Consider the following 25638-nt stretch of genomic DNA (forward strand, 5'->3'; position numbering starts at 1 on the left):
TGCAAACAGTTAAAGATTTCTTACAAGTACAGCCACAAAGATTTAGCAGGAATTGGCCTTCTATAAATTGGTCCTTTCCCACTTCAGACTGGCCTCAGAGGGGTAGATATAGACGCTCCAGAGGAAGGCTTCAAACACAAGCTTCTTATAGACCAAGACAGTGGACTGCTTCCACTCCTAGGGGAGGAGAGGACAGATCACAAACTCATAGGAAACAAACTCAATTACTCCCTCTGTTGGGCTGCAGGAACTTCTTGCCTGGAAGCCCCTCTCGGAGGAAAACTCTCTCTCTTTTTTTATCAAAATTGGACTCGTATAACCCAAGACAAGTGGGTTCTGGAAGTGGTTTTAAGAGGTTACAAATTCCATTTTCATACCCTGCCAAGGCCAAGCAGATGGCCAGACCTTCCAAAACATCAATGGACAGAGGCCTTAAACCAGGTGGAAGCTCTTTTGGCCATGAAAGCAATAGAACCGGTTCCACTTTCAGAGATGGGACAGGGTTTTTACTCAAGGCTCTTTCTAGTCCCCAGGAAGCAAAACTCATGGAGACCCATTCTGGATCTGTCAGTCTTGAACACCTTTCTAGAGATTCCAAAATTCAAGATGCTTACTCGACAGCAGCTACTTCCAATGTTGTCCAAAGATGCATGGATGGTAACTTTGGATTTAAAGGAGGCATATTTACACATTCCCATCAGGCAGGAACGCAGAAAATACCTCAGGTTCAAGGCCGGATCGAGGCACTTTCAATTCTCTGCGCTGCCCTTTGGATTGTCTACTGCGCCCAGGGTCTTCACCAAATGCCTGGCTCCGGTAGTAGCTTACTGCAGACTCAAGGGAATTCAAATTTACCCTTATCTGGACGATTGTCTAATTCAGGCAGACAGCAAGAATGTCTTACTCCAGCATCTAGAATTTGTACAGAACCTCCTCAAGTTCCTGGGATTCTCTGTAAACATAAAGTCAAATTTGACACCCTCACAACAGATAATTTTTCTGGGTGCTTTTCTAAATACTACAACCCAGATGGCATTTCTGACATCCGAAAAACAATTACAGCTGGCTTCAACTTTCAAGACCTTGGCAACGTTAACTCAGCTATCTGCAAGGAGATTCCTGCAGGCTTTGTGTTACATGGCCTCCTGCATCCTTCTCGTACCATATGCAAGACTACACATGAGGAAAATACAGTGGTACCTAAAAAGTGTATAGTCTCAGCATTGCCACAGTTTAGACATACTGATCTTCATCCTGCCTTGTCTTCAGAAGGAATTTCTTTGGTGGTCCAGGGCATGTACTCTAAACAAAGGGAAACCCTTCTGTCTGCCTCCTGCCGCTCCGATTCTAAGCACGGACGCCTCGGATTATGCTTGGGGAGCCCATTTTCAGGGAAACTGTCTGCAGGGCCTTTGGACAAAGGATCAGAAGCACCTGCATTTCAATTTAAAGGAAATGTTAGCCGTTCAGAAAGCTCTAATGGCCTTCAGGAATCTTCTACAACCAGGACAACTACTAATACGGACAGACAACACCACAGTTATGTGGTACATAAACAAGCAAGGGGGATCTCATTCCTACCCCCTTTGCAGACTAGCCATGGATCTATGGAACACAGCTCTAGCTTGCAATCTGGACCTTCAAGCTCAGTTTCTACCAGGGAAGCAAAACTTCCTGGCAGACAGTCTGAGCAGAAACCTTTCGGATCCACACGAGTGGATGTTGGACACCAAAATATTCAGGATGATAACAGCAGTCTGGGGATGTCCCCACATAGACCTCTTTGCATCCCATCTCAATCATCAACTACAGAATTTTTGCACCAGGACTTTCCACAAAGAAGCTTGGAAAGTTGATGCCCTATCTTTCAGTTGGAGGAACCTCTCAGGATATGCTTTTCCGCCTCTTCCTCTTCTTCCACGGGTATTATTAAAGATAAAACAGGACAAGCCCAAGATGATAATCTTGCTGGCCCCAAATTGGCCTCGACAGTTTTGGTACCCAACTCTAAAAAACCTATGCCTGGAGCCCCCTTGGATTTTACCTCAGTCTCCGAACCTTCTGTCCCAACATCAGGGTCAGGTTCTGCACTCTCATGTCAGAACTCTCAGACTGGCGGCCTGGTTAATCCAGGGCCTTTGATTTCTTCTTTCCTACCCAGGCAGGCTATGGATGTCATTTTAGAAGCCAGATGTCCTAGCACTAGAAAATCTTATGCAGGAAAATGGAAAAGATTTTGTTCCTGGATGCAGGCTCAGGATTCTGATCCTCTTCTTCCGAACATTCCTTTAATTTTACTTTACTTGACAGATCTCTTACATAAGGGTCTCTCTATCTCTTCCATTAAGATACATGCCTCTGCTATTTCTGCTCATTATAATACAGACCCTCCAATCTTTTCCCACCAGCTCATGAGACAGTTTCTCAGAGGAGCTAAGAACTTGAGACCTCCTAGATCTCCTCCCATTCCTGCTTGGGATCTCAACTATGTTTTGGAAAAACTAACCTTGCCTCCTTTTGAGCCTGCTGCCTCTTCTGACATCAAGTTTTTATCTTGGAAGACAGCTATCCTGTTAGCCCTAACCTCTGCCAGGAGAGTTTCAGAGTTGCACGCTCTTATGGCTGTGGAACCATATATTATTTTTCATCAAGACAGGGTGTCTTTGAGGACTAATCCTACCTTCATGCCTAAGGTGGTTTCCAAAGGGGCCTTATATCAAACTATCAACTTGCCAACTTTTTCCCTACTCCTCAAAATAAAGGGGAAAGGATCTTACATTCCTTGGATGTACACAGACAACTACGTTTTTACCTGGACAGAACCAAGGACTTCAGAAAATCAGAACAATTGTTTGTTTGTTTCTTATGCTTCAAGTTCCCAAGGTAAAGCCATTTCAAAACAGACCATTTCTAAATGGATTGCTCATGGAATCAGATTTTGTTATTCACACCATGGAAAGCAAATCCCAGGCAGTATATGGACTCATTCCACCAGAGCTGCTGCCACTTCTGCGGCCTTCCTCAGGGGAGTTCCTACCAAAGACATTTTGGAAGCTGCAACTTGGAGTTCAGTGCATACTTTTTCTAAGCACTACAATTTACCTCTCTACTCTAAGTCTAGGGCAGGCTTTGCCTCTGCAGTCTTGCAGGGCCTTTTAGCCACCCCTTCTTCTTTGACCACCTCCCTTTCTTTCAGCTTTGGGATTCTACCCTACAGTCATGACTGCAACAGTGAAACACGATGAACATAGTACAGTTGTGTACACCTACCATAAATGTAGATGTTCGAGTGTCTTCACTGTTGCAGTCTGGGTTTCCCTCCCTCCTGTCCCCTCTTATTTTTACTTTTGTGTGGTTCCTTTTTTCACCATTCTTCTGAGGTGTATTTGCAAAGGATATGGGACCTTTCTTATTTTGGGACTCCTGACATCTGGGGCAAGAAAAACTGGAGAAGATGGCGTCGGCTGTCAGCTTTGTACTCCTAGCGCTCTGACGTCAGGGAGCATGGTTGAACAGCTGACGCCGGACCCAGACTTTGGGATTCTGGCCGACCGAGGACTGCCTGCTGGCAGTGGAGAATCCTACAGTCATGACTGCAACAGTGAAGACACTCGAACATCTACATTTATGGTAGGTGTACACAACTGTAGTTTCCCCATTGGCCCTTTTTTTCAATTATAAAGGAATTCCCAATACTATTCTAGCATGTCCAAAGGTCAGTTGTCAATCTCCTCTCTGGTCCAGCTGGTGAATCTGGGAATCTTGAGGCAATGTTACAACTGCCTCATGTACACAGCCAACCCTCTCCTCCTCCCAACAAATTCCAACACATGTGAGAGATGCAACCATATAGCCAAACTGGAGGCTAAGCTCTCTCAACTCAGTACTGGCGTAACCAGTCAGGAGGAGAGGGAAACCGCACTCACTACAATTCCAGTCTCACATAGACCTACCATGACAGCAAACCAAACACATAAACACACAAACATACTCGGAGGCTCTAAATAAAAATCTGCCTAAGCAGCAGAGACCTCCAAAGCAGACACCCAAGCAACCGCTACCCCAAAACAAAACACGTGCAACACATAGCTCACAAAGCCAGTGTGCCGAACTGTCACAGCCCTTAAGGCTAAACAACACACCTGATACACTTGTAATAGGTGACTCTATCGTCAGGCACACTGACGTCCCGCTCACCAGGCTGAACAAGGAGAAGGTCACGGTGAGCTGCCTGTCGGGCACTAGGATCCGCCACATAACACAAGCACTCAGGTCACTCCAAGGCAAGTACAAATATGACTCGGTCATTGTCCATGCTGGTGTGAATGACCTGTGACGTACTTCCCTGGACTACATGAAAAGAGACATAGAGGAGCTCTCTGAGCATGTAGCCCAGGCCAGTATAACCCTGACCTTGAGTAGCATCTTACCGTCACCAAGAATGATGCCACAATATGAAGACAAGATGATCAATTTCAACAATTGGCTTAAGTATTGGTGTCATTCAAAGGGGATCCAATGCCTGTCAGCCTGGGATGACATGCTCAACAAGCCACAATGCTTCGCTAGGAACGGCTTGCACCGGTCACCCCTGGGCTTTCGGATATTGGCAAAGGCTCTTGCTTCCCCCATAGTGCCTTTTTTAGGCAAGGCTCAAAAGACAAACCCACCTCCATAGGTATCACAAGGGATAAGAAACTAAGAGCAATGCTACTCAATGCCAGAAGTCTAAACCTCAAGATGCACGCACTCAAAACTCTCCTTAGCATGGAGGACATCGATATCTGTGCAGTAACAGAAACCTGGTTCAAGGCTCCCGAGAGCACCCCAGCACTACCAGGTTATACCTCATACCATGCTTTTCGGCCCCAAAACTTGGACTGAACGACAAAAGGAGGGGGAGTATCAATATTCATCAAAGATACCCACACCTCCAGGTTGGTGGCACAGCACGAAGCATCAGAGACTATCCATGTGCAACTAACAGTGGGTAAAACTGCCTTCCAGTTTATAGCCTGCTGCAGACCACCCTCCCAAACCCAGGAACCCCACTCGGCCTTCCTGAGAACACTGGAAAATATGAAGGTCTCTCCAAACACCTTTATATTGGGTGACTTCAACTACCCAAACATAGACTTGGAGCATTACTCTAGCTCCAACACCCTAGCCCAAAGGTTCCTAGAATTTATAAACTCAAATGCTATGGAACAACTTGTTACCGCTCCCACAAGAGGGGAAAACATAATGGACCTGATCATCACCAACATGGGGACTCTATGCTCCAGACCAGAAGTGTATCCCTCACTGGTAAGATCAGACCATAAACTAATCTCACTGGATATTCACATCCTGACCCCACCCCCTGCCCAGAAAACCACAGTGAAAAACTTCTCTACAGCAAATTTCACACTCCTCAAAACCGAGGTGGAATCCTTCAAAGCCTCCGAGCCTGTGGAAAATACGTCCCAGACCGCAGAATCCTTTATAAACGCATTCTATGAACACCTTCAGGAATGCATGGATCATGCAATCCCAAATAAAACCAAGACCCAATCCTCCAAAGGCAGACGTCCTGTCTGGTGGACCCCAGCCATAAACAAATTATACAATAGAAGGAGGAAGCTACTACATGATAGAGCAAAATCCCAAAAAGGGAAGGCATCTCTGATCAGTATTAGCAAAAAAACTACGGGCACTCATAAAATCGTCTAAGGCCAGCTTCGAGAGAAAAATTGCACAGGACACTAAGGATAATCACAAGGCTTTCTTTAGTTATGTTAGGAACCTGGGTGGGAATTCCCGGATATGCTCAGAATTAGTCCAAAATGACAAAAAATACATCGAACCCGCAGACATTGCCAACATCCTAGCTGACCGGTTCAGCGCAAACTTCTCCCCCCCCTACCAAAAGGGCAAATATCTATCCCAGCAGAGTGCTGCCCCCCTGACATCTCAGATGCTCAGGTAAGAGCCGCCCTCTCCAAAGCAAAAAACACAGCATCAATGGGACCAGACGGTGTCCCGGGCTGCATCCTACATGAACTCCAAGAAGAGCTAAACCCAAACATAAAACTACTGTTCAGTCTCAGCCTTACTACAGGATATGTACCCAAAGAGTGGCGTACAGCAGCAGTGGTCCCTCTCCACAAAGGTGGTGCCTCAACGGATCCTGGAAACTATCGCCCCATAAGCCTGACTAGCTTGGTCTGCAAATCTATGGAAAGGATCATCATGAACCTCATAAATAAAGATATTGGGGACCTACAGACACTGGATCCTACACAGTTCGGCTTTAAGGGCAGATCCTGCCTCTTAAACCTGGTCGATTTCTTTGAAACGGTCACCAAGGCCATTGATGAGGGGAAGGTGGTCCACACAGCCTTACCTGGACCTCGCAAAAGCCTTCGATACAATACCCCACTCTGGCATTATAGATAAGCTCACCAGCTTAAATATAAACCCCTATGTCACTAGATGGGTTGCAAACTGGCTCAAGGACAGAACCCACATGGTAGAATTGCTGGAGCCATGTCAGACTCCAAACCCGTTACAAGTGGTGTCCCACAAAGCTCAGTCCTGGGACCTCTCGTTCGGTATATATTTCTCGGAAGTACAGGCCAACACGGAAGGACTGTGGCTGACCAAGTTCGCAGATGACTGCAAACTGGGCGCCATAATCGACTCTCCAGCCGACACAAGCATCCTCCAAAAGGGCCTCATAGAAACAGACAACTGGTGCCAGAGCCATGGCCTGAAGCTAAACACCAAAAAGTGTATAGTCATCCCCTTTGGCAAAAACAAAGTGCCCACAAATTACCACATAGGTGGTAATCCATTAAGTACAGAAGAAGTAATTAGGGACCTGGGGACCCAAGTTGATAGCAATCTCTCATTTGACAACCACGTGGCCAAAGTGGTGAGAAAAACATTTTATATAGCCCACCTAATCATGAAGGGATTCACATCTAGATCAGGGGAGGTCATCGTGCCTCTTTACTCATCCCTCATCAGGCCCATAATTGAGTACAATGCCCCTTTTGGGATGTACCTTACCAGACACCTGCAGCAACTGGAAAGACCCCAAAAGTACCTCACCAAGAGGATCAAAGGGCTCAAACAGATGCCATATGCTGCCCGGTTAAAGAAACTCCAGCTCTACTCAGTGGCATACCACCTGCTCAGAGGCGATCTGTGCCTGACGTATAAAGTCATGTCCAACCCGGAATTAATGGACATGCTGCACCTCAGAAAATCCAAATCCCATCGAGCTATGCGCTCGAGAGACTTGAACCTCAGCACTGAAATAAATAGGACATGTTGGAGGGACAGATTCATAACCCAGAGGCTTCTTTCACTCTGGAATAAAATCCCAGTCCAGGTTAGGCAAAGTCCCTCATTGACTCTCTTCAAGAGGAATCTTGATGAGTGGATGGGAGATCGTAGATTTACCCTGGGTATCACTTCTGTGTCACTGTTAGACAGAGGCACAGTATACTAACCTCGAAAAAGGGCATAGCAAAATTAATTTAAAATGGGTGGCGAAAGCCAAACACACTCTGGCTAGGCTTATAAATGCCCTAGGCCTAGTATGAACCTATGAAAAATGCTTGCTTTCATGCATACATGTGGGTTTTAGAGAGCTTGTATTATTGGAATTATTATTGTAAGTGTCTCATGGCACAAACAAATATCTGCAGTGGACATCCATGCAGAACTGAAATTATCTGCTACCTTATTGCTAATGTGAGAGATGCAGAGTTAGACGGTCCTCCGTTTCGCTCTTTTTGCATCTCTATCCTGTAATATCTGCTGAAAAAGCTGTATATTTCAGTGTATCCCCATGTGTTTTACTTTGCTCTGTAATCTGCCTTACCAGGTGACTCATGTTAGTGTCTGTTTCTTATGTCTAGTTCCAGAGTTTGAACGTGTTGCTTTTTCTAAAATTTTACTTGTGTATCTGCCACTGTATAGTAGTTATTGTGCATAGCGTTATACAATCTGTATTTAATCAAGCTAACTGAATATTATTTGTACTGCCTGTTATCTTACCTTTCTACATTCACCTCTCCTGTGCTCCTACTCATTCTATCTTGCTCTCTCAAACTTCTCTTCTTCCCTTTCTCTTGAACTTTTCAGCTCCACTGTTCATAAACCACTTTTTCTTTTTTCCTTTTACAGTCCCCGTAACTGCTGTGCTGTGTTCTGCAACACTAAAACAAACCAACTGCTTGGCTTCAGCGCTGCAGTCCTCAGGAGCGTTTGAAAAAATAAAAGGAATCCTCCTCTGCTTCATTTTAAACTTATAAACACTAAGAAGACATCAGCCTGCATTGTAGGTTCTTTTGCTGCTAAATGTCATCTTTGTAATGTGTTAATCTAAGGTGTGCACACTACTGGCTGCACTACCCCTCCTGCTAGCACTCGTACACTAGCTGTAAAAACAAGGACTCGTTTCAATAAATGTTAGATCTCCTTCCTTAATCTATTCTTCTGGTCTTCAGTTGAGTAAGACGCACCTGTCTTTACTTATTTTTCCGGTCTTCAGTCAAGTAGTGTTCTAACTATTGATTGTAATGATTGGCAACTATTTATATATTTTCTTTTCAGATCTCTGTTAACATTAAGAATGTTAATACCTACTTGATTTAGTAGTACAAAGTGATCATTTCTGGCGCACACTCAATGAGGTCTGGTCCAGTTGTGGCACCCTCTCTCATCCTCTCCACACAGCCTACCCCCTATCTTCCTATACCATCCTACCAACAAACTGATCATACCCACACTCTGACTGTAAACAATCTGTTTTGCTTAAACCTCTTCTACCTCACTCACAACTCTCTAAATCATGCACCTAGTCTTCCTTTCAATCCCCCTACTCTTCTATCTCTCGTTCTTAACCTCATATCACACTAAATGCTGTCTACACAACACTATCTCCTACACTTGTTTATCCTATTACTAATAAAGATCCTTTCCTACCTTTCTCAATCTCATCCTCTCTGTGTAGCATCTCCTCCACACACCTCCCTAAAATTAAATTTTCACCACAGGCACCCATCTCCCCTAAACTCGAGCAGAAGACTTTCTCACTCCAGTACTACCTATCACAACCAGATCTCACATCTCAAATGATTTTGCTAGGTGGAGACATTTACCCCAATCCTGGTTCCCCAACCCCTCTTCTCCCCAGCCCATCTTGCTACCTTCACTCACCTACATTCATCCCCCACTTTCTTCAGTAATAAAATCTTATCATTCTACTCCATGATTTTACAAAGTCTACTCAGTAAAACTACTGAACTCCATGCATGGATATCTTAATATTCCACTCATATTTTAGCATTATCTGAAAATTTGCTTAAACCCCATATCTCCAACAGAGAAATCCTACACCCCCCCACTACAACATCTACCGGCAAGATCGTATCGCAAAAAAAGGAGAAGTTGCAATTCTCTATTCCGAGCAACTCCCTCTGTCCCCCCCCCACCAACATCTCCCCCAAACTTCTACCCAGCAGAGATACTATGTCTCAGTTGTCACATAAACCCCCATAAAAAGATTACGATAATAGCCATATATAGTCCACCTGGTAATAACATTCCAATTATCAAACATGTATTATCTTGGATCTCAAACAGTGTATTACATGAAACAGTCATCCTTGGTGATGTAAACATAGGTTGGGGAAAACTTTCTACTGATTCTCCAGATCATAACATTAACCTGCATGGTTTTAGTCAACTAATTACAATACCCACTTGTAAGAATAAAAGCACCGATACTGGCACCATACTAGACTGGATCCTTACCTCCACCCACCCAGATCTCTACCATAACGCTGCCACTTTACTAGACTCCTTAGGTGACCACCTCCCCATCCATGTGCAAAGACACACCATCCAATTCCCCAAAACCCATTTAATCAGAGACTGATGCAAACCCTCTAACTTTAATGCCAAAACATTTAATAATAGACTGTCATTAATAAACTGGTCCTTCTTTCAACACCTTCCCCTTAATGATGCAGTATTAGAATTTAGCCAGATTTTCCTTAGCATCCTGGACTCACTATCACCCCTCGGAAAAATTAGGGTAAAAACTAACCATGCACCCTGGCTAACAAAAAAACATTAAATCCGTGATGCAAAAAAGATATAGTATCTGGAAACAATGGCCAAAAACTAATTCCTCTCTGCTACTCCAGTAATACAAAGAACTTAGGAACCTCATCAAGAAGCAAGTTAACAGAGATAAGAAAAACTTTTACTGTGAGGCTCAAACCACTCATCACTCTACCCCTAAAAAAATCTGGCACAACATTAACAAAATCCTCCACCCTGGCAGTCCTACCACACCCACACCCAGTCCCTACCCTAATAACTCTCCACAAGAAACTGCCACACTACTATATAATTATTTCATTGAATCTATCCAAAAACTAGCCCACACTCTCAGTAATGACAATCCCACTCCCTTCTTCCTACACTACTAATATCGCCCTTTCTGCCTTGAACCAGTCCCTACTAATATAAAATATCTTCTACTTAAACTCAAGCCCATGTTCTTCCTCCACTGATAGGGTAGCAATAGAGTGTGCTGCGGAAGTATGCTATCTCAATACATGTAAACAGATCAATCCTAGAATCTACTGTTCTTGATATCTGGAAATCTTTCTACACTATACCCCTTCACAAAGGGGGCAACTCCACATATCCCTCTAATTTCAGACCCATAGCTATTCTTTCACCCCTCTCAAAAATCCTTGAAAAATGCATTCACAAAAAACTTCTCAAATACCTTATCCAGAATAACCTTCTCACCCCCAATCAACATAGCTTTAGGCCAAATCACAGTACTGCTACAGCTCTTCTTTCTTTCATTCATTCCATGGCATTGGCTAGAGACAATAACCTACTAGTTTCCTGTCTTTTTCTGGAGCTCTCAAAAGCTTTCGATACTGTATCTCACTCTAAACTACTAACCAAACTATCCGATCTCAACCTCCCCTCCTCCACTATACTTTGGTTCTCCAGTTGTCTCTCCAATAGACTACAGTCAGTCAGATGGAAATTCTATTGCTCTCCCTTCTTACCCATCCAGACTGGTGTCCCACAAAGCTTCTCTTCAACATCTTTACTAACAACCTCCACTCATCCTGTTGCACCTCCTCCCTTATATAATACTCCACCGACTCCGCTCTTATCTCCTTCTCCAACAACATCTCCCACCTTCAATCTATTACTCAAAACTCATTTCTCACCTTTGAAAAATGGTTAACTGATAACCAACTCGTACTGAACCCTAGAAAAACAAACTCCTTCTCTTCATTCCCAATCTCTCTCTCATCACAAAACAACTTTCACCATCACCTCTCTTTACAACACCATTATCAAAGCTGAGTCACACACTAAGCTTTTAGGAATCACACTTGACGACCAACTAAAATTTGACCTCCATATTCAACAATGCATAAAAAAACGCTAAAAACTGGGACTACAATACAGAAACAGAAAATTCTTGTCTTCTGACTCCAAACACACTCTGACACAGGCCTTTCTCCTTCCCTGTCTTCTCTATGCCTTTCCTATCCTTGCACATCTACAGTCCACCTTAATCACAAAGGTAGAACAAACCTATAACAAAATGGCTAGATTCACCAGCAGCCGACCTAACAAAACTCACCACTGCCTTGCTCTAAGACAACTGCAATGGCTTGAATTTCCCCAGTAACTACTGTTATCCTAGTTACAATTCATTCATTCCTTAATTAATGAACCTTCAGCCTACCCTTCCCTCTCCTTCCTAGTATCCCTCTATAGTACAATTCGCTCCCTCCGTAGCTCCAGTCAACTCCTTCTCAATGTTTACAAACCTAATAAAAACATAGGTAAACTAATATACAAAAGCACAATTGCCCAAGCCTGGAGCAAACTCCCCACTAACATTCGTATTATTAAACATACAAGCAGTTTCAAACAAGAACTAAAACACTTCCTGGCAAACTCTTGCTCCTGTTCATGCCAGAAACCAACCTAATCCCCCCTCCCCTCCCTCTATGCCCGGACCCAACTTAATACACACCCCCTCCCTTTATACTATATCTTTATCTCTAAGCTTTGTAGAGTGTAAAAGACCTCTTGTGGGCCTATGAGAAGCTATCAGGAGTTTTTTTTTTTTTTTTTTGTACATATATTTCTTGTACATAGTTTTTCCTGGATTTAGATAGTTTGTGATCATCTTACTGGAGGATTCTACTATGGACAGATTACTGTATATACAGTTTTATGTAATATGGATACTGACTGTTATGCTTTAGACCTAAATATGTTATTCCAAATTCAGTCTGTCTTTTGCTCTAAATAACCTATATGTTTATCCCTATCCATATTCATAGAACCAGACTGTCAGTGTTATTTAAACTCTTTATGCAATTGTTTTACCCTTACTGTATCGTATAACTGTATATATTCCAATTGTATTGCTTTTGTACTCACTTTGTTAGTAGTATAATTGGAACCTTTCTCCTTGGGTCTCCACTGAAAATGGGTCATTTGGCTCAGTTGGACTAATCCAGTTAACAAATGACAAATAATAAATATAAATAAATGATTGAGTTAGATTACCTTTTGGGGGGACGACATAACTGTTGCAGTGGTTTACTTGTATTCTAATTTAACGTAGCTGAGAGGCTTATAGAAATTTTCTTTTGGGTGGTGTCTGCACATCATCAGTTGAGAGCTAGCTGTATGCATGAGTTGTACTAATATTTCAACAAATAACCGTGTTGCTATTCCATTTGTAATGGTTACTTACTGAAAAGTTGAATATGATATTTTAATTTGCTCACGGATGAACAGGTCCATTTCCTTTAGTGCATGTGTTTGTTTTAAACTACAAACCAAAATATATTGAGACAGACAGAACTTTAAAGTATGAATAACACTGAGATGGAGAAAAAGAAACATGGTTGAAGCTACTGTGCACTTAGTAAGACTTGGGAATTTGTTCATAAATCCTGGTGCAGGCAATTTCATCTGTATCTGCTCATGGCTTGATCTTTCTTTAATCAAATCTTGTAGCTGGTAAGATAAAAATTATTACTGTGTGTAGACTAGTTATGATGCATTTTACATTGCTTTTTGCTACATCTATATGTAAACTGTTTGACATGAAAACCTCCAGGACTGGCCATTGGTCCCCTCCAGACTTGTTTTCAGTTTTGACGAGCTTTTGACCTTTGGTTCACAATTTTTATTGATGGGTACCAGTGAAATATATTTGCAATCTCTCACTTTTTCTTTGCTATTAATGCATTTCCATATGAATGAGTGTTAATTTTCAAATATTGCACTAGAAAATAATAGAAAATTCTTAAATTGGCACAAGAATATGTGCTATTATGTTTTAGTTCTGTCATTGGGTGTCGTAGGAAAAGGCTTTTTTAGCAGAAATTATGATGCTGATGTTCCTGCGTAGTGTACCCGAGTAACTGGCAACATCTCATATACTTGTTTAAAAAAAAAAAATCTTTGTCCATGCCATACATGATCATTTAATAATCATACATTTATATAAATGAAAACAAACCATATTGACATAATTGTAGTTGCAAACATTATCTATCACTTGCCTATCCAGTCATTGTCAGTCAGACATTACATAGTTCATTCAAATCCTGCCATCTTTTAAACCTTGTTCCTCTTCTGCATGTATTGTTCCCACAATTCCCATTTTTGCAATGCAATTTGCTCCTACCCTTTTCTAAATATCCCATTTCCAGTTGTTTTATCTCTGTTACTATATTCAGTAATTCTAGCAAAGTTGGTATATATTTTGATTTACATTCTCTAGTAATTACTTTTGCTAGCCACCATAATTAGACTCAGCAAGGCCTTACTATGTCTAGGCAATTCCAATTCTGTATCATGGCTCAAAAATGAATTTCCTTAGTTACCAATTTACTTACCCAGTATCTGCAGGAAATTTTTAAAGTCTACCAACTCATTACTCTCCCAGAAAATATGCTCTCGGTTACCTCTTTTTTTCTCCATCTCACCTCCAACATTTTCTTTTTACCTGAGGAAAACTTATTTGGAGTCTTCCTGGGTTAGAAAAATACCTATGTAAACACTTCCAAGAAAAGATCCTAAATCTTCTAGACTTTGTTGCATGTTTGGGAGACATACATATATCCCCCTCACCATTGTTTCTTTGTGAATGACTTATCCAGTCTCTCTTCCCAGTCCTTTCTAACCTCCTCTGAGTGATTCTTATAGTTAACATACAATATTTTGTATGCTGTACTAATTATTCCTTTTTTAACAGCAGCTTCTGTTCTAGATTCTACTAAAAACTCTACCAGTGCTGTTTTTTTTTCGCTTAGGATCCCCCTATTTCTTCCTGTTTCTTATACTCTATCACTGTTTGATAGGGAAGGCAATCTCTATCTCTGTTGTGCAGTCCAAATAAATTCCTTGCCTATTCCCATTCTATTACCTTTTCCCCATCTAATTATTTGCCCCATACTTGGTTCTTTTGCCAGTTTTCTCCAATAAATTCCAGTCCCCTCTTGCCTGTAGTCTCTTTCCCTAATTGCAGTCATCCCTATCGTCAGACTCTCCTTTCTCCATTCCTGTGTTGAATTGGTTATTAGAATATTTTCTGCTACTTTATGAATATAATATTCTGCATGGTTATTGTTCCTAAATCATCTGCATCCAAAATCCCAGCCTCTCCTTGTTTCTTGAGCTTCCCCCGTTTCTTCATCATCCCCTTTCCACTTTGAGTTATAGTTTTCTGCTTGTGCTATATATAGGAGTTATAACTGTGTAGCTCTGAAATACATCTCGTATGTATATTATTGGGCATGATTCTGGCGATCTTATTATCGGTTTTACTTAGTTCTGCTTATAACTGAATAGAGAAAAAATATTAATAAGTGTAGGTTGTATTGTGTTACAAGGACCCAACCCTCATTCTTGGAAGAGGACAGAGTGACTGAAAAACAAAATCCATGTCATTCTATATTACTATAATTTGTAGTTACACGAAATTGAACTGTAGTATGCTTACAGTGATTCTAGTAGTACATAAAGTATGTATGTGATGAAAAAAAACGTTCTCAGTTGTACAGTGGAGTTTTTATTTTAATGAAGTACTTGGAGCAATTGATGGTCTGATTAATGCATTGTACTAACTGCTAGTTTTAATCACTTTAAAAGTAGATTCTGTTGCTGAATTGGTGACATAATTCTGTCTGGATGCTGAGTAAGCTTGGCTGTTTAAGTGTATACCATATTTGACTGCAATAACTGGTATGATTTGTGTTGTACCCTGGTAGCCTGAGTAGTAAGTTAAGGAGATAAGGCCAATACCTGTCAAGCCTCTGCTTCTGTATTGTTTAATTACAATATGCTGTCCAGACCCGTATGAATTAAAGAGTTTAACTAAGTCTTGGATGTCAATTTGATAATGAAATTCTTTAAATTCTAGAGAAATATACCAAGCAAAATTAATTGGAGATTTTGGTGGTGACTGTAATGCAGCTGATCTGAAAGCTAAGCTCCATGAGATGGACTCCGAAATAAGTCTTGTGACCAAATTGACTGGGATTGAGTTTACAGAATACATCAAAACATTTGAAAGGACTGGTAAGTATAAGAATTTTCTTTATGCTTTGCTTTATAGATTATTATCCTGAGCCTTCACCTGCTAGTTGTGGATTGCATATTTTCATTGCTACTTCTCTGGACTTTTTGTGGCCTAATTACCGTGTCTGTCATATAGTTTGCTATTGCTAGTTAATGTAATAAATGAAAGTCACTTAAAGAGAAATCATGGATATGGCAATCATTTCCTGTGTTTTATTCAGTTCACATTACTTTAGCTAAGTTTGTTCTGCAGCTTCCTACTATTTGTTTCTTTGTTTTTGCAGTTGGATAAATAGATGTACATTGCACCTGTCACCTGCCTTGTAGTATTTTCGGACATGGTTTTCCTGATGCTGAGTAAAGATGATGCAGAAATGGATTTTTTAACCCATTCATCTTCCCGAATTAGTGCTTGATCTTCCTTTCAGTAGTGTGACATCCCACACGAGTCCACTACAGTTGTTGTACAACATTTATCGAGATTAAACCGCTAACCGAGGTCAGCATATAGGTACTTTACTTACTTTAGGCTGTTGATCTTTGAGACTCTTAAGAAGTCTAACCTTAAATTCCCATGGGAATGTTTTGTCCCTTATATTTTGTGTACGAGTAACTCGGAGACCAGCAGAACAAGGATATGTTGCAACATTTATTGTTGCCCTTGACATTTTCTTGTTATTCCAAACTGACCCAGGACATGCATCACTATAGGTGAACACTCTAACACTAATCAAAATCTATAACCTAAAATAAATGCTTCCTTATTCCAGCCTCAAACCTGGTACTTCGCAAACTAATGCCAACATCTTACTTAGTGAACTAACACAGTTACCAGTGCCCTGTTCATTGATGAAGCAAGTCGGGAGTGGGATGACCACAGAACCACCATAATGGCTTAATGGAGGCAATTTGTTCTTTTGGTAACCCTTCCTAACCAGTGTGTTGACATCACTGAGGCCCATCATGAAGTGTGACTACTGAGATGACTCCACCTTCAGCCTAAAAGCATCAAAGCCACTGAGACTGCCCACAGGTTGTACACCAGCCATTACCCATAGCCTTGACTGTTTGGAGCTATTAAGCAGAGCATTCCTGCCACTCATGAATTACTCCTCCCAGGATAGGGACGCCCATCCTTCCCACCCAAAATAGTAAATGCCCAAGCCACTAATCAGGCTTTGATTGCCTGAGTTGTATCAGGGCTTTATCCTGCTTTGGCCCTGGGCAAGCATCAGAAATAGATTTTGTTGATTCACATAGGCTGCTCATTTCCTATCAGTTGGATAAAATATAAATGTTCATCATTTGATAATTGCTGCAGTGAAGTTGGCTATATGAGTTGCATCCTGCACAGAATATAACAGTTGGACAGCTTTTAAAGCTTGAGCCAAGTCCTTCAGAGTTTTCTTGCTACTAAAGAGCACTTGTCTTGCTGGTTTTCGAGGCTTGATGGTCTGCTAGTGTTTCTTCCTTACTGGGCAGATAAGTTCCCTTCATGGGGAGAAGCTTCCACATTTTATGACAGCAACATTACTTTTTTCTATGAAATACTTTGACACTAGGAATTTTATGTTTACTGGACTGTCACTCCAGAAATGTTATGATCTGATGATATCTCTTCCATCTGAGACCAGCCATATCCAAAATACTTCACTGTCACAAGCTCCACCTCTTCTACCCATAACACTGTGCCCTACTAGGATGATCTTGCATCTTATTTGCTGCCTTCCTGGACAGCATCTTGGTCTTTATCCCCATTGGGGTGATTACTTTACTAGTGCTTGTTAGCTAAATATTTTTCCCTTTCCTCTAGCCTAGTTTTTCTTAGTAGTTGGTAGTGTTTTTGGTGTGCATTATTGTTCGTATAGGGTTAGATCATACAGGTTTTGTAGGTTAGGTTTAGGTAGTGTGTTTCATTTCTGAGCTTTTCCCACCTTGTGTACTGTAGGTTTTGTAGCTAATTAGTGCGATAGCATGTGTTGATTTTCAGTATTTAGTTGGTGTATATTTAGTGTGGTATGGATAAGAGGGCCACAAGCTCCATTCCCAGTATGTGTATAACTGGTGCATTTGTATTGGAGCCACAAGACCTTATTCTTTGTGACGGTTATTTCTGCCAGGCATGTGTCAGAACTGTGGGCTCTGTTCTTGGTACCTCTGTATTGGTCTTTTTCATAAAGATAAGGTGTCGAATGGATCTTACTTTTTGCCAAAGATGATGATTTGAATCAGAAAATTCACTTGTTGGGCTTCTCACAAATTTTCCAATAAAGGAGAATATTTCTGCATTTTCTTGATGTCCATAGAAAATTGAGGTTTTATTTGGACAGAACTAATCTTTCAGAAAGGTCTAATCAGTTATTTGTCTGTTTTTCAAAGCCCCAGTTGGGTACACCAGTGCCTAAAGTTACTCTGTTCAAGTGGTTGATTGATTGAATGTATTTCATTTGGATATAGCTTGAAAGGGAAGGCCTTGCCGTGTAAACTGAAAGGTCATTCCACTAGAGCTATGGCTACCTCTACAGCTTTTTTCTCCAGAGCTGCCTTGGATGATAATGTTACGGCTGCTTGGGTGGGTCCTCCTATGTCTATGTTCCACTACAAATTGGATATTCAGTTAAGGTCTAGGACCTCCTTTGATTCCACTGTGTCACTGAATGTGCTATTGTAGGATCTCCTCAGTTTGACATGGCTGTGGACTCTGTCTCACAAGTTGAACCCAGACAGAAAAGCTGACATTGGATATGAAAGTTATGTACTCACCATAACAGTAGATCTGTGTTGTCTATTTCTGTCTGGCTCAACCTTCCCTCCTTCCTGACCCCCCCCCCCACTACTAGTGTCTTTATATATCATGGGGCGACTGAGTTGGGGAGGATTGTGGTTCTCCTGTTTCGAGTCCTTAGTGTTTTTTTTGGGATGAAGTGGTGGAAGCTTACATAGAGAAACTTGATCTGAGGTAATCCTAGTAGTGCACGGTGTTATGGTAGAGGAGGTGGAGCTTGGGGAGGCTGAAGTCGTTTAGATATGGCTAGTCGTAGACCCGAGTCGGATCCAGTAACCCACAGGTTGAACCAGATGGAAAGAAAACACTGATCTACCATTATGGTGAGTACAGACTTTTAATTTTGTTGTACGGTTGTGTGACTTACCATTCAGTTAAGTCTGTAATTCTACTTTTTACTTTATTGTAAAAGGTTGTTAAAAGTCTAGTTTAGTTTGTGTTTTTTGTGGCAATAACTTGTATTAATTTCTGCAATAATTGTATATTGTGTTTTTCCTGGTGTTTCACTTTTACCAACTGCTGCTGTCAGTGATACCCGGACTTCATGTTTTATTTTTGATTTTACCATGGAACAACTTACCATTTTGTCCTTTGGTCAAAAAAAAAAATAAAAAAATCCAGACCGCTCTTTGCCCCTTGATCAAGATACAAATTTGCCTCAGCTGCAGATAGATGACTCTGCTGTGGCCATTTCTGGTTCTTCGCATCACTCATCTTCCTTGATTTCCTCCAGTGTAGTCTCTTCAGTCACCTTGAATCCTTTACAATCACTCGAGTGCCCTTAGTGGTAATGGGAAAATCACTTTTGTCAGTCTCTAAGGAAGGAGCAGGAAATGCCTCTCTGCTTAGCTGAATTGGAATGCCTGTACCACGGGTGAGGTGCCTAACAGGAATTTATCTGCTTTTATGGAAATTCTTGTTAAAAAGAAGTAGACAGTTAAATATTTGTCTTCCCACGTCTCAGTTACTTTACACAGGAATGATTTTACTGTGCTTACCCAGGCTGTTGCTGCCTCTCGTTCTGGCTTTACTGTTAAAAGAAAAAGTAATTCTTCATTTGCTGAAGATTCCCAGTATAATGAACAGGGAAATAATTTTAAGAGAGCAACTTCTGTTTTTTTCCTCCCTTCTCAAGTGACTGATTCTGAGAAGAGTGTTTTTTTCTAATGTTCCCTTGGGAGAATTTTCTTTCTTTTTTGAAACCATACCTGGGATGAACTCACTGTTTCAATGGGAACGTGGTGACATTCCAGTGTTTAAAAAATAAAAAATGATGGTTTATTACAACTGGAATTTCCTTAACCCATTCCTGTTCCTCAGACTTGTAGAAAGTGTTTATTACAGCCTGAAACATGCCTGACTGCCAGTATTCAGCCCCTAAGAATGTAGATATGTTATATAAAGTTAAACAGTCTTGTAAATGTTTATTTTATAGTCTTAGTAGTCCCAGATCTGTCTCTGAAGTTTTCCTTGGCTGATTCTATTGGTGCTAAACATTTATTAAATGCTAATTCCCACCACCTCGGATAAAGATGGGAAAGCCTTTGACAGTTTTGGAGAAAAGTGTCTGCTACTACCAAACTTATTTTTCGAATTTTTAATTGTCACACTAACATGTTGAAGTTTTTGTTTGCATCATTTGGGAATGTGAGGAGCATCATAGCCACTTTTCCCTCTTCTATGGAAAAATCTTCTATGAACAAATCTATAGCTAGTGCGTCTCAAGTGAATAAACTCTTTGAAGTGTGGTTATGCTTCAGCTGATGCCTCTTTCAAAGCAGCTGCTACTGGGACTGTTATGAGAAGGTTTGCATTGTTATGTTCTCAAAATTTACCTGAAGATGTTAAAACTGAAATTTTGAATCTCCCTTTGATACAGGGCGGTTATTTTTATTTTTAGACCATCTGCTGCTGAGGTCTGAAAAAAATATGATGATGCTGCTGAGGTCTGAAAGAAATATGATGAGAGAGAGAGATGGATTCAAGTGGTGACTCAGCTTTTTAAGCCTTATTCTCCACATTTATTAAAGCGTTCCCACCTTCCCCAGCACCTTTTTATAATAAGCAGACCCAGCAAATATCTGTCAAGCAGACATTAAAAAAAATGTATAGAGGAGGTTCTAAAAAAGAAAAGAGCTTCCCAGAAAGCAGGACAGCTCAACAAGTCTGAATGACTATCTGCAAATGATAATCCTCCTTTCCTACCCTGGCAGTCTTTTAAATCTCCCCCATATCTGACTCTCCATTTGGCAACAGAAAATTCCAGACAAATTGGTTCTGAGAGTGATCCATCAGGGTAACAGCTGGCAGGAGGAGTCCCTTCCTTTTCAGAGGATTGCTCCTCATCCACCAGATCATACTTTTTTCCCCTCCTGTCATTCAGCATCTTCTGCCTCAGGAGGTAGTAGAATCTGTTCTATCTTTTCTGACAAGGTAAGATTTTCATTCAGCAATGTTTCTGGTACCAAAGAAAGAAGAGTCATGGAAACCAGTTCTAGATATTTCTTTTCTCAAGTTTGTGAATGTCAAAACACTATCTCTTAATAAAGTATTACCTGTGATTACCCATTTCATTTTTTTCTAACTCCAGTTTTAAAAGATGTTTATCATTCTATACCTATAGCCTCATATTTTAAACTTTTTTCAAGGTTTTCTGTATCTGGATTTAATTTCAGTTTTCTGCATTACCATTTGGTTTATCAACTGATCCAAGGGCTTTTTTAGTGTGTAGCTCCAGTGATGGCTTATTGCAGACTTCAGGGTTTTGACATTTTCCCTTATTTATACAACTTGCTTATCTTTGACGAGTCTTTTTAAAGTGTCAGTTTTGGTGGTGGGTCTGTTTCACAGGGTTATGTTCCTTGGATGACTCCTTGATACCTCAATTTAAAGAACTTTTCTTCCACAGAAAAAAGTAAATTTATGTCTAGATATATTCCTGAGTTTTTTCTCTTCTCAGTCTAGAACTTAAGCAAGTGAATTTCTCAAGGTATTAGGATTTATGACATCCATGATTCTCTCAATTCCTTTAGCAAAACTCCACACGAGGAAGATTCTGTGGTACCTAAAATCTATATGCTTCCAACATCAGCATCCTCTGGCATTCCAGAATGGAAATTACTTTAGGATAATGGTCACTAAGGCCTCTTTCAAAGCAACTGGAAAAGATTCTACTATCCAAAAACAAATTAATTTTAATCTTGAATACCAGCTCTCTGGGCAGTTCTTCATGACTGTACTTACTTCTGGGACTATTCCTTTTGTCTTGTCTGGTTACTGTGACTAATATAACTGTTGCAATTTAATATTTTCCATTGCTGTGGGACAAAGATGGTGTTAAGCCTATTCCTGTGGGATATGTGCAGCACTGCCCTCTAATTTCCAAGCAAGCTGTCATTAAAGACCCAAATTAAACACTAAGTCTACCTGTTATATGGTCTTATGCACTCAGTCTTCTTCCTGTGGTCAGACCTGGTTGCCAAGATGATGAGTTGGCATCTAATTTGTGCAAAGATTTTCCAAAAATGCAAATGAAAGCCCTTACTTTTCATAACTTTTTGTAATTTCCTGTTTGCCCTATTGGTACTTTCTGGTTGAAGTTTTGAATGTTCCTTGTCTATTGCTTTTCATAAAAATAAATATAATCTGTGTGATACTCTGCACTCTAAATGCCATGTCGGTTCACTCAGTTGTGCATTGTCACTTTGTGCATTATGATTATGTGAAATTCTGGTTTCTGCCTTTTCCTCTGAGGTTCTGAGAATCTACACAGTGGGTTGTCATCATTTTCATCACAGCAGCACTCTTGATGTACAGCCTCCATAAATAGAAAACCACAGATAAGTAATGTGAGATTACAAGAGGAAAACAATTGTGTGGTTGCTGCTTATAAACAAGGATTCATCCTGTTATTATTGTACATACATTAAGCAGTACATGTGTTTTGGAAAATAAGGACCTGTGCCCTAGTATTTTATATCAACACAAATCAGAGAAATGTGATGATAGTGGTACTTGGACACATTGCTAGTTTGGCAGACTTCAGTTGTTAATTTCAAAAATGACTGTATATTTTCATTTATTGAGATGTGTTATTGAGGTTTGTACCATCTGATGTTAGCAGTGATTGGATTCCAGTTTATCCACCCATGCATGCTGTCAAGGGTGGAAATATCAGGTATGATGTTTCAGCTGTTTTAAATTATTTTATTTGTAAGAATAAGCTCCTATTTGCATGCTTGTCAGTGTGACAAGTAATAGAAGAGTAGTTGTCCCCAACAATTCTGAAATTGAAGAATTTTTGCATATTTTCATTTTGTTTGCACATAATCTACAAGTTTGGTACTACAGGGCAAGGTTTCCATAAATTGCCTAAAATAATGAGGTAGCTGGCGTGTCTCTGACTTTTGTGGATGGTAAACTGCTCATATTCATAAGGGATGAGGGAATTTAATGGCTGATGGTGTTATGCCTTCATGTTTCTAGCTTCACTGGCCCTTTCAGTATAGGCAACATGTTTCTCGGTGTGTTTGAATTGGTCATTATGGCCAACATTAATTTTACATTAATTTATTCCTCATGTTTGACTGCATGAGCATATTAGACTAAGTTTGCGTAATTATGATAGTATTTTGATAGTGCAGCATCAAACAAGCATGTTCAGAATAATGGAATGCATCATTACTCATTTGAAGCACTGGAGTAGTAGTGACAAAGAAACAAAATATTTTTAACATTACCAGCATGTGGAGAGATTTTGCAGACTATCAATAGAAAGGCTGCTGACCAGTTTGCACATGAGGTTACTGTACTGCTTGTGACTTGGGTATGGAAATTCCATTGCTGGAGACAAAAATGGGAAAGATGGAGTGCCCAAAAGACAGCTCTCCCATTTTTTTGGGTGTATGACCTAGCCACTTCAGCGCCTCTATTAAAACGCTGGTGTGCAATAAGCTACAGGGCTTGAAATACGCATCAGTCATGGTAGCACACTTCACTTGAGTTTGTGTGATGGGGCATGGATGCTGAAGTATCAGGGTGCATTTTACAGGAGAGGTGACTTTGGAAATGGTTAGAGGGAAGAAAAAAATTACTATAAACATTTGGCTACACATGATTTATTTTCAAGCCTCCTGCAGAAGAATGCTATTAGATACTGCAGTCGTTAGTAACGGTAGATGGCACTGAGACTTAAAAATAGTGCCGCAATGAATGAAAGTGGCAGAAGTGCAAACCGTTAGTCTGGTACCTTTGGTAAGAGAAGCTGATAGAGAAAGTAAACATGGGTGTAAAGAAGCTGTATCAGTGCACATATAGCCAGTTATTCTGTTAAACTGGATGCAGCAGTGTAACATGTCTGTGTATGTTATGCACAGTACTATTTTGTTTCCCAAGCAAATAATGTAATTTTTTACAGGATTTCTAGCATGCAGAAATTTGTCTTTCAGTAGACAACATAGCGTCTTTTCAACATACCAGGTAGTGTGTCTCCATACTGTGAATGAACTACATGTAGCATCTATGTGAAGTCGCACTGCATTACATTTTCTTGAAAGCAAAAAGAGACAATAAAAAGAGACTGTGCAGTGGTAGCGTTGTCGCCTCACAGCAAGAGGTTCTCTGGTTCGATTCTCGGCTGGGGTGCCTTCTGTGTGAAGTCTGCATGTCCTCCCTGTTTTCGTGTGGGTTTCCTCCAGGTGCTCCGGTTTCCTCCCACGTTACTAAGACATGCATCTGGAGTCTTTCTCCCTGGGCCTCCGCTGAAAATTGGCTTTGTTCCAAGTCAGACTTTCCCGGTTAACAAATGTTAAATAAATAAAATATGCCTGACTAGTCTGCCCTTTAAATGTATATAGTATTCTGTTTTTACCTTTCCATTCTCTACCTGTTCCACAGATTCCAAAATGCCGTTACTGTCTATCACCCATTTTGATCATTTCATTTCACAGATTCACAGATCCACACCTCTCTCTGTGCAGAAGTACTTCTGGAGATGTATGTTGTAGTTGTTCTCTGTGAACTGCTGACTGACTCTTTTCTCCATGGTTCATTCCATTTAGATCTTTGTGACCTAATCATGTGTACCAATCTCGCATTCACCATATATCTCACTGGATTTTCTGGTGAGAAGAACTCCAGTTTTTCTAGTGTGTTGCTTTCCTATGGATACTTTTCAGCAGTCTCATGTCTCTTTCCTTGCATGGCTGCAAGAATAGCACACAGTAATTTGCGGAGTGAGTAGGACCTTGTGTAGCAGAAGTATCCCCCCCTTGCTTCTAGAGTCTTTCCCCTTGAGGATAAACTCTAGATGTCTGATGGCTGCTGCCACTGCCTTTGCAGTCTACTTATGGTGGTGGTCTGGTCCAAGTGTGATCAACTCTTAGATGTAGTTTGCTGAGGTGTAGCATTTAGCTTAAGACGGTTGGTCTTTACTTTACTTCTTCATCCACCAGGAGCAGCAGACCCCCCACCCCCCCCCCCTTTTTTTTTTAACTCTTTAAAATACTTCAATTGTTTCTGGCACTCTTCCTTATGCCAGCACTTTCCTTTTGCCTGTCTGCAACCATCCATCCATTCTGAACTCCTTTTTCCCATTTTTGCACATAGGGTTGGGGTGTCACTTCAGCAGTGATGGTCATCTTGAACCAAGGTTCACACCACCGGGTGGCTAGCCCTGCACTGGTAGTTCATCCATACCACTCACTCATACCTACAGCCAATTTAGTGTGTCCATTCCACCTACTGCATGTCTTTGGAATGTGGGAGAAAACCAGAGCACCTGAAGGAAACCCACATGACTGGAGGGAGACATGCAGACTCTGCACAGAAGGTACCCTAGCCGAGAATCAAACAGGAGAAACTGTTGCTGTGAGGCGACAGTGCTAACGGCTGCAACACAGCGGCCACACAACCTTTTGCCTGTCTACCACCCTTTGTGTGAAAAAGTATTTTCTCACATTTGGATTAATCTTCATCCTTTTGCTCTGCTAGTCAAGCCCCTCCTTCTGATATGTCCATCCTTCCCAGTCTGATTCACATTTTCCTTTAGTGAATTTTATACTTGTGTCATATTCTCATCTGCCTTTTTTTCTAAGGAAATGATGCCAGACTCTGTTACTTTTCAAAACCCACCATTCTCCTTATCATTCTGGTTGGCCATATTCTGTGCTCAAATTTGATCTCCCTTTGCCTGAAAGTCTTAA

The 25638-nt window shown here is 40.9% G+C and overlaps 1 protein-coding gene across 1 annotated transcript in view; it reads left to right on the forward strand.

Moving 5' to 3' along the window:
- Window positions 1–25638, forward strand: part of LOC122806111 (centromere protein P) — an 888624-nt gene that overhangs the window by 178668 nt on the left and 684318 nt on the right. Inside the window, exon 3 of the mRNA XM_044076348.1 lies at window positions 15494–15651. Within this exon, the coding sequence (XP_043932283.1) occupies window positions 15494–15651 (158 nt within the window). The remainder of the gene's footprint in view (window positions 1–15493; window positions 15652–25638) is intronic.

The sequence above is a fragment of the Protopterus annectens genome, chromosome 7.part0 (assembly GCF_019279795.1).
Source record: "Protopterus annectens isolate FY-2018-M chromosome 7.part0, PAN1.0, whole genome shotgun sequence".
NCBI classification, from domain to species: Eukaryota; Metazoa; Chordata; order Ceratodontiformes; family Protopteridae; genus Protopterus; species Protopterus annectens.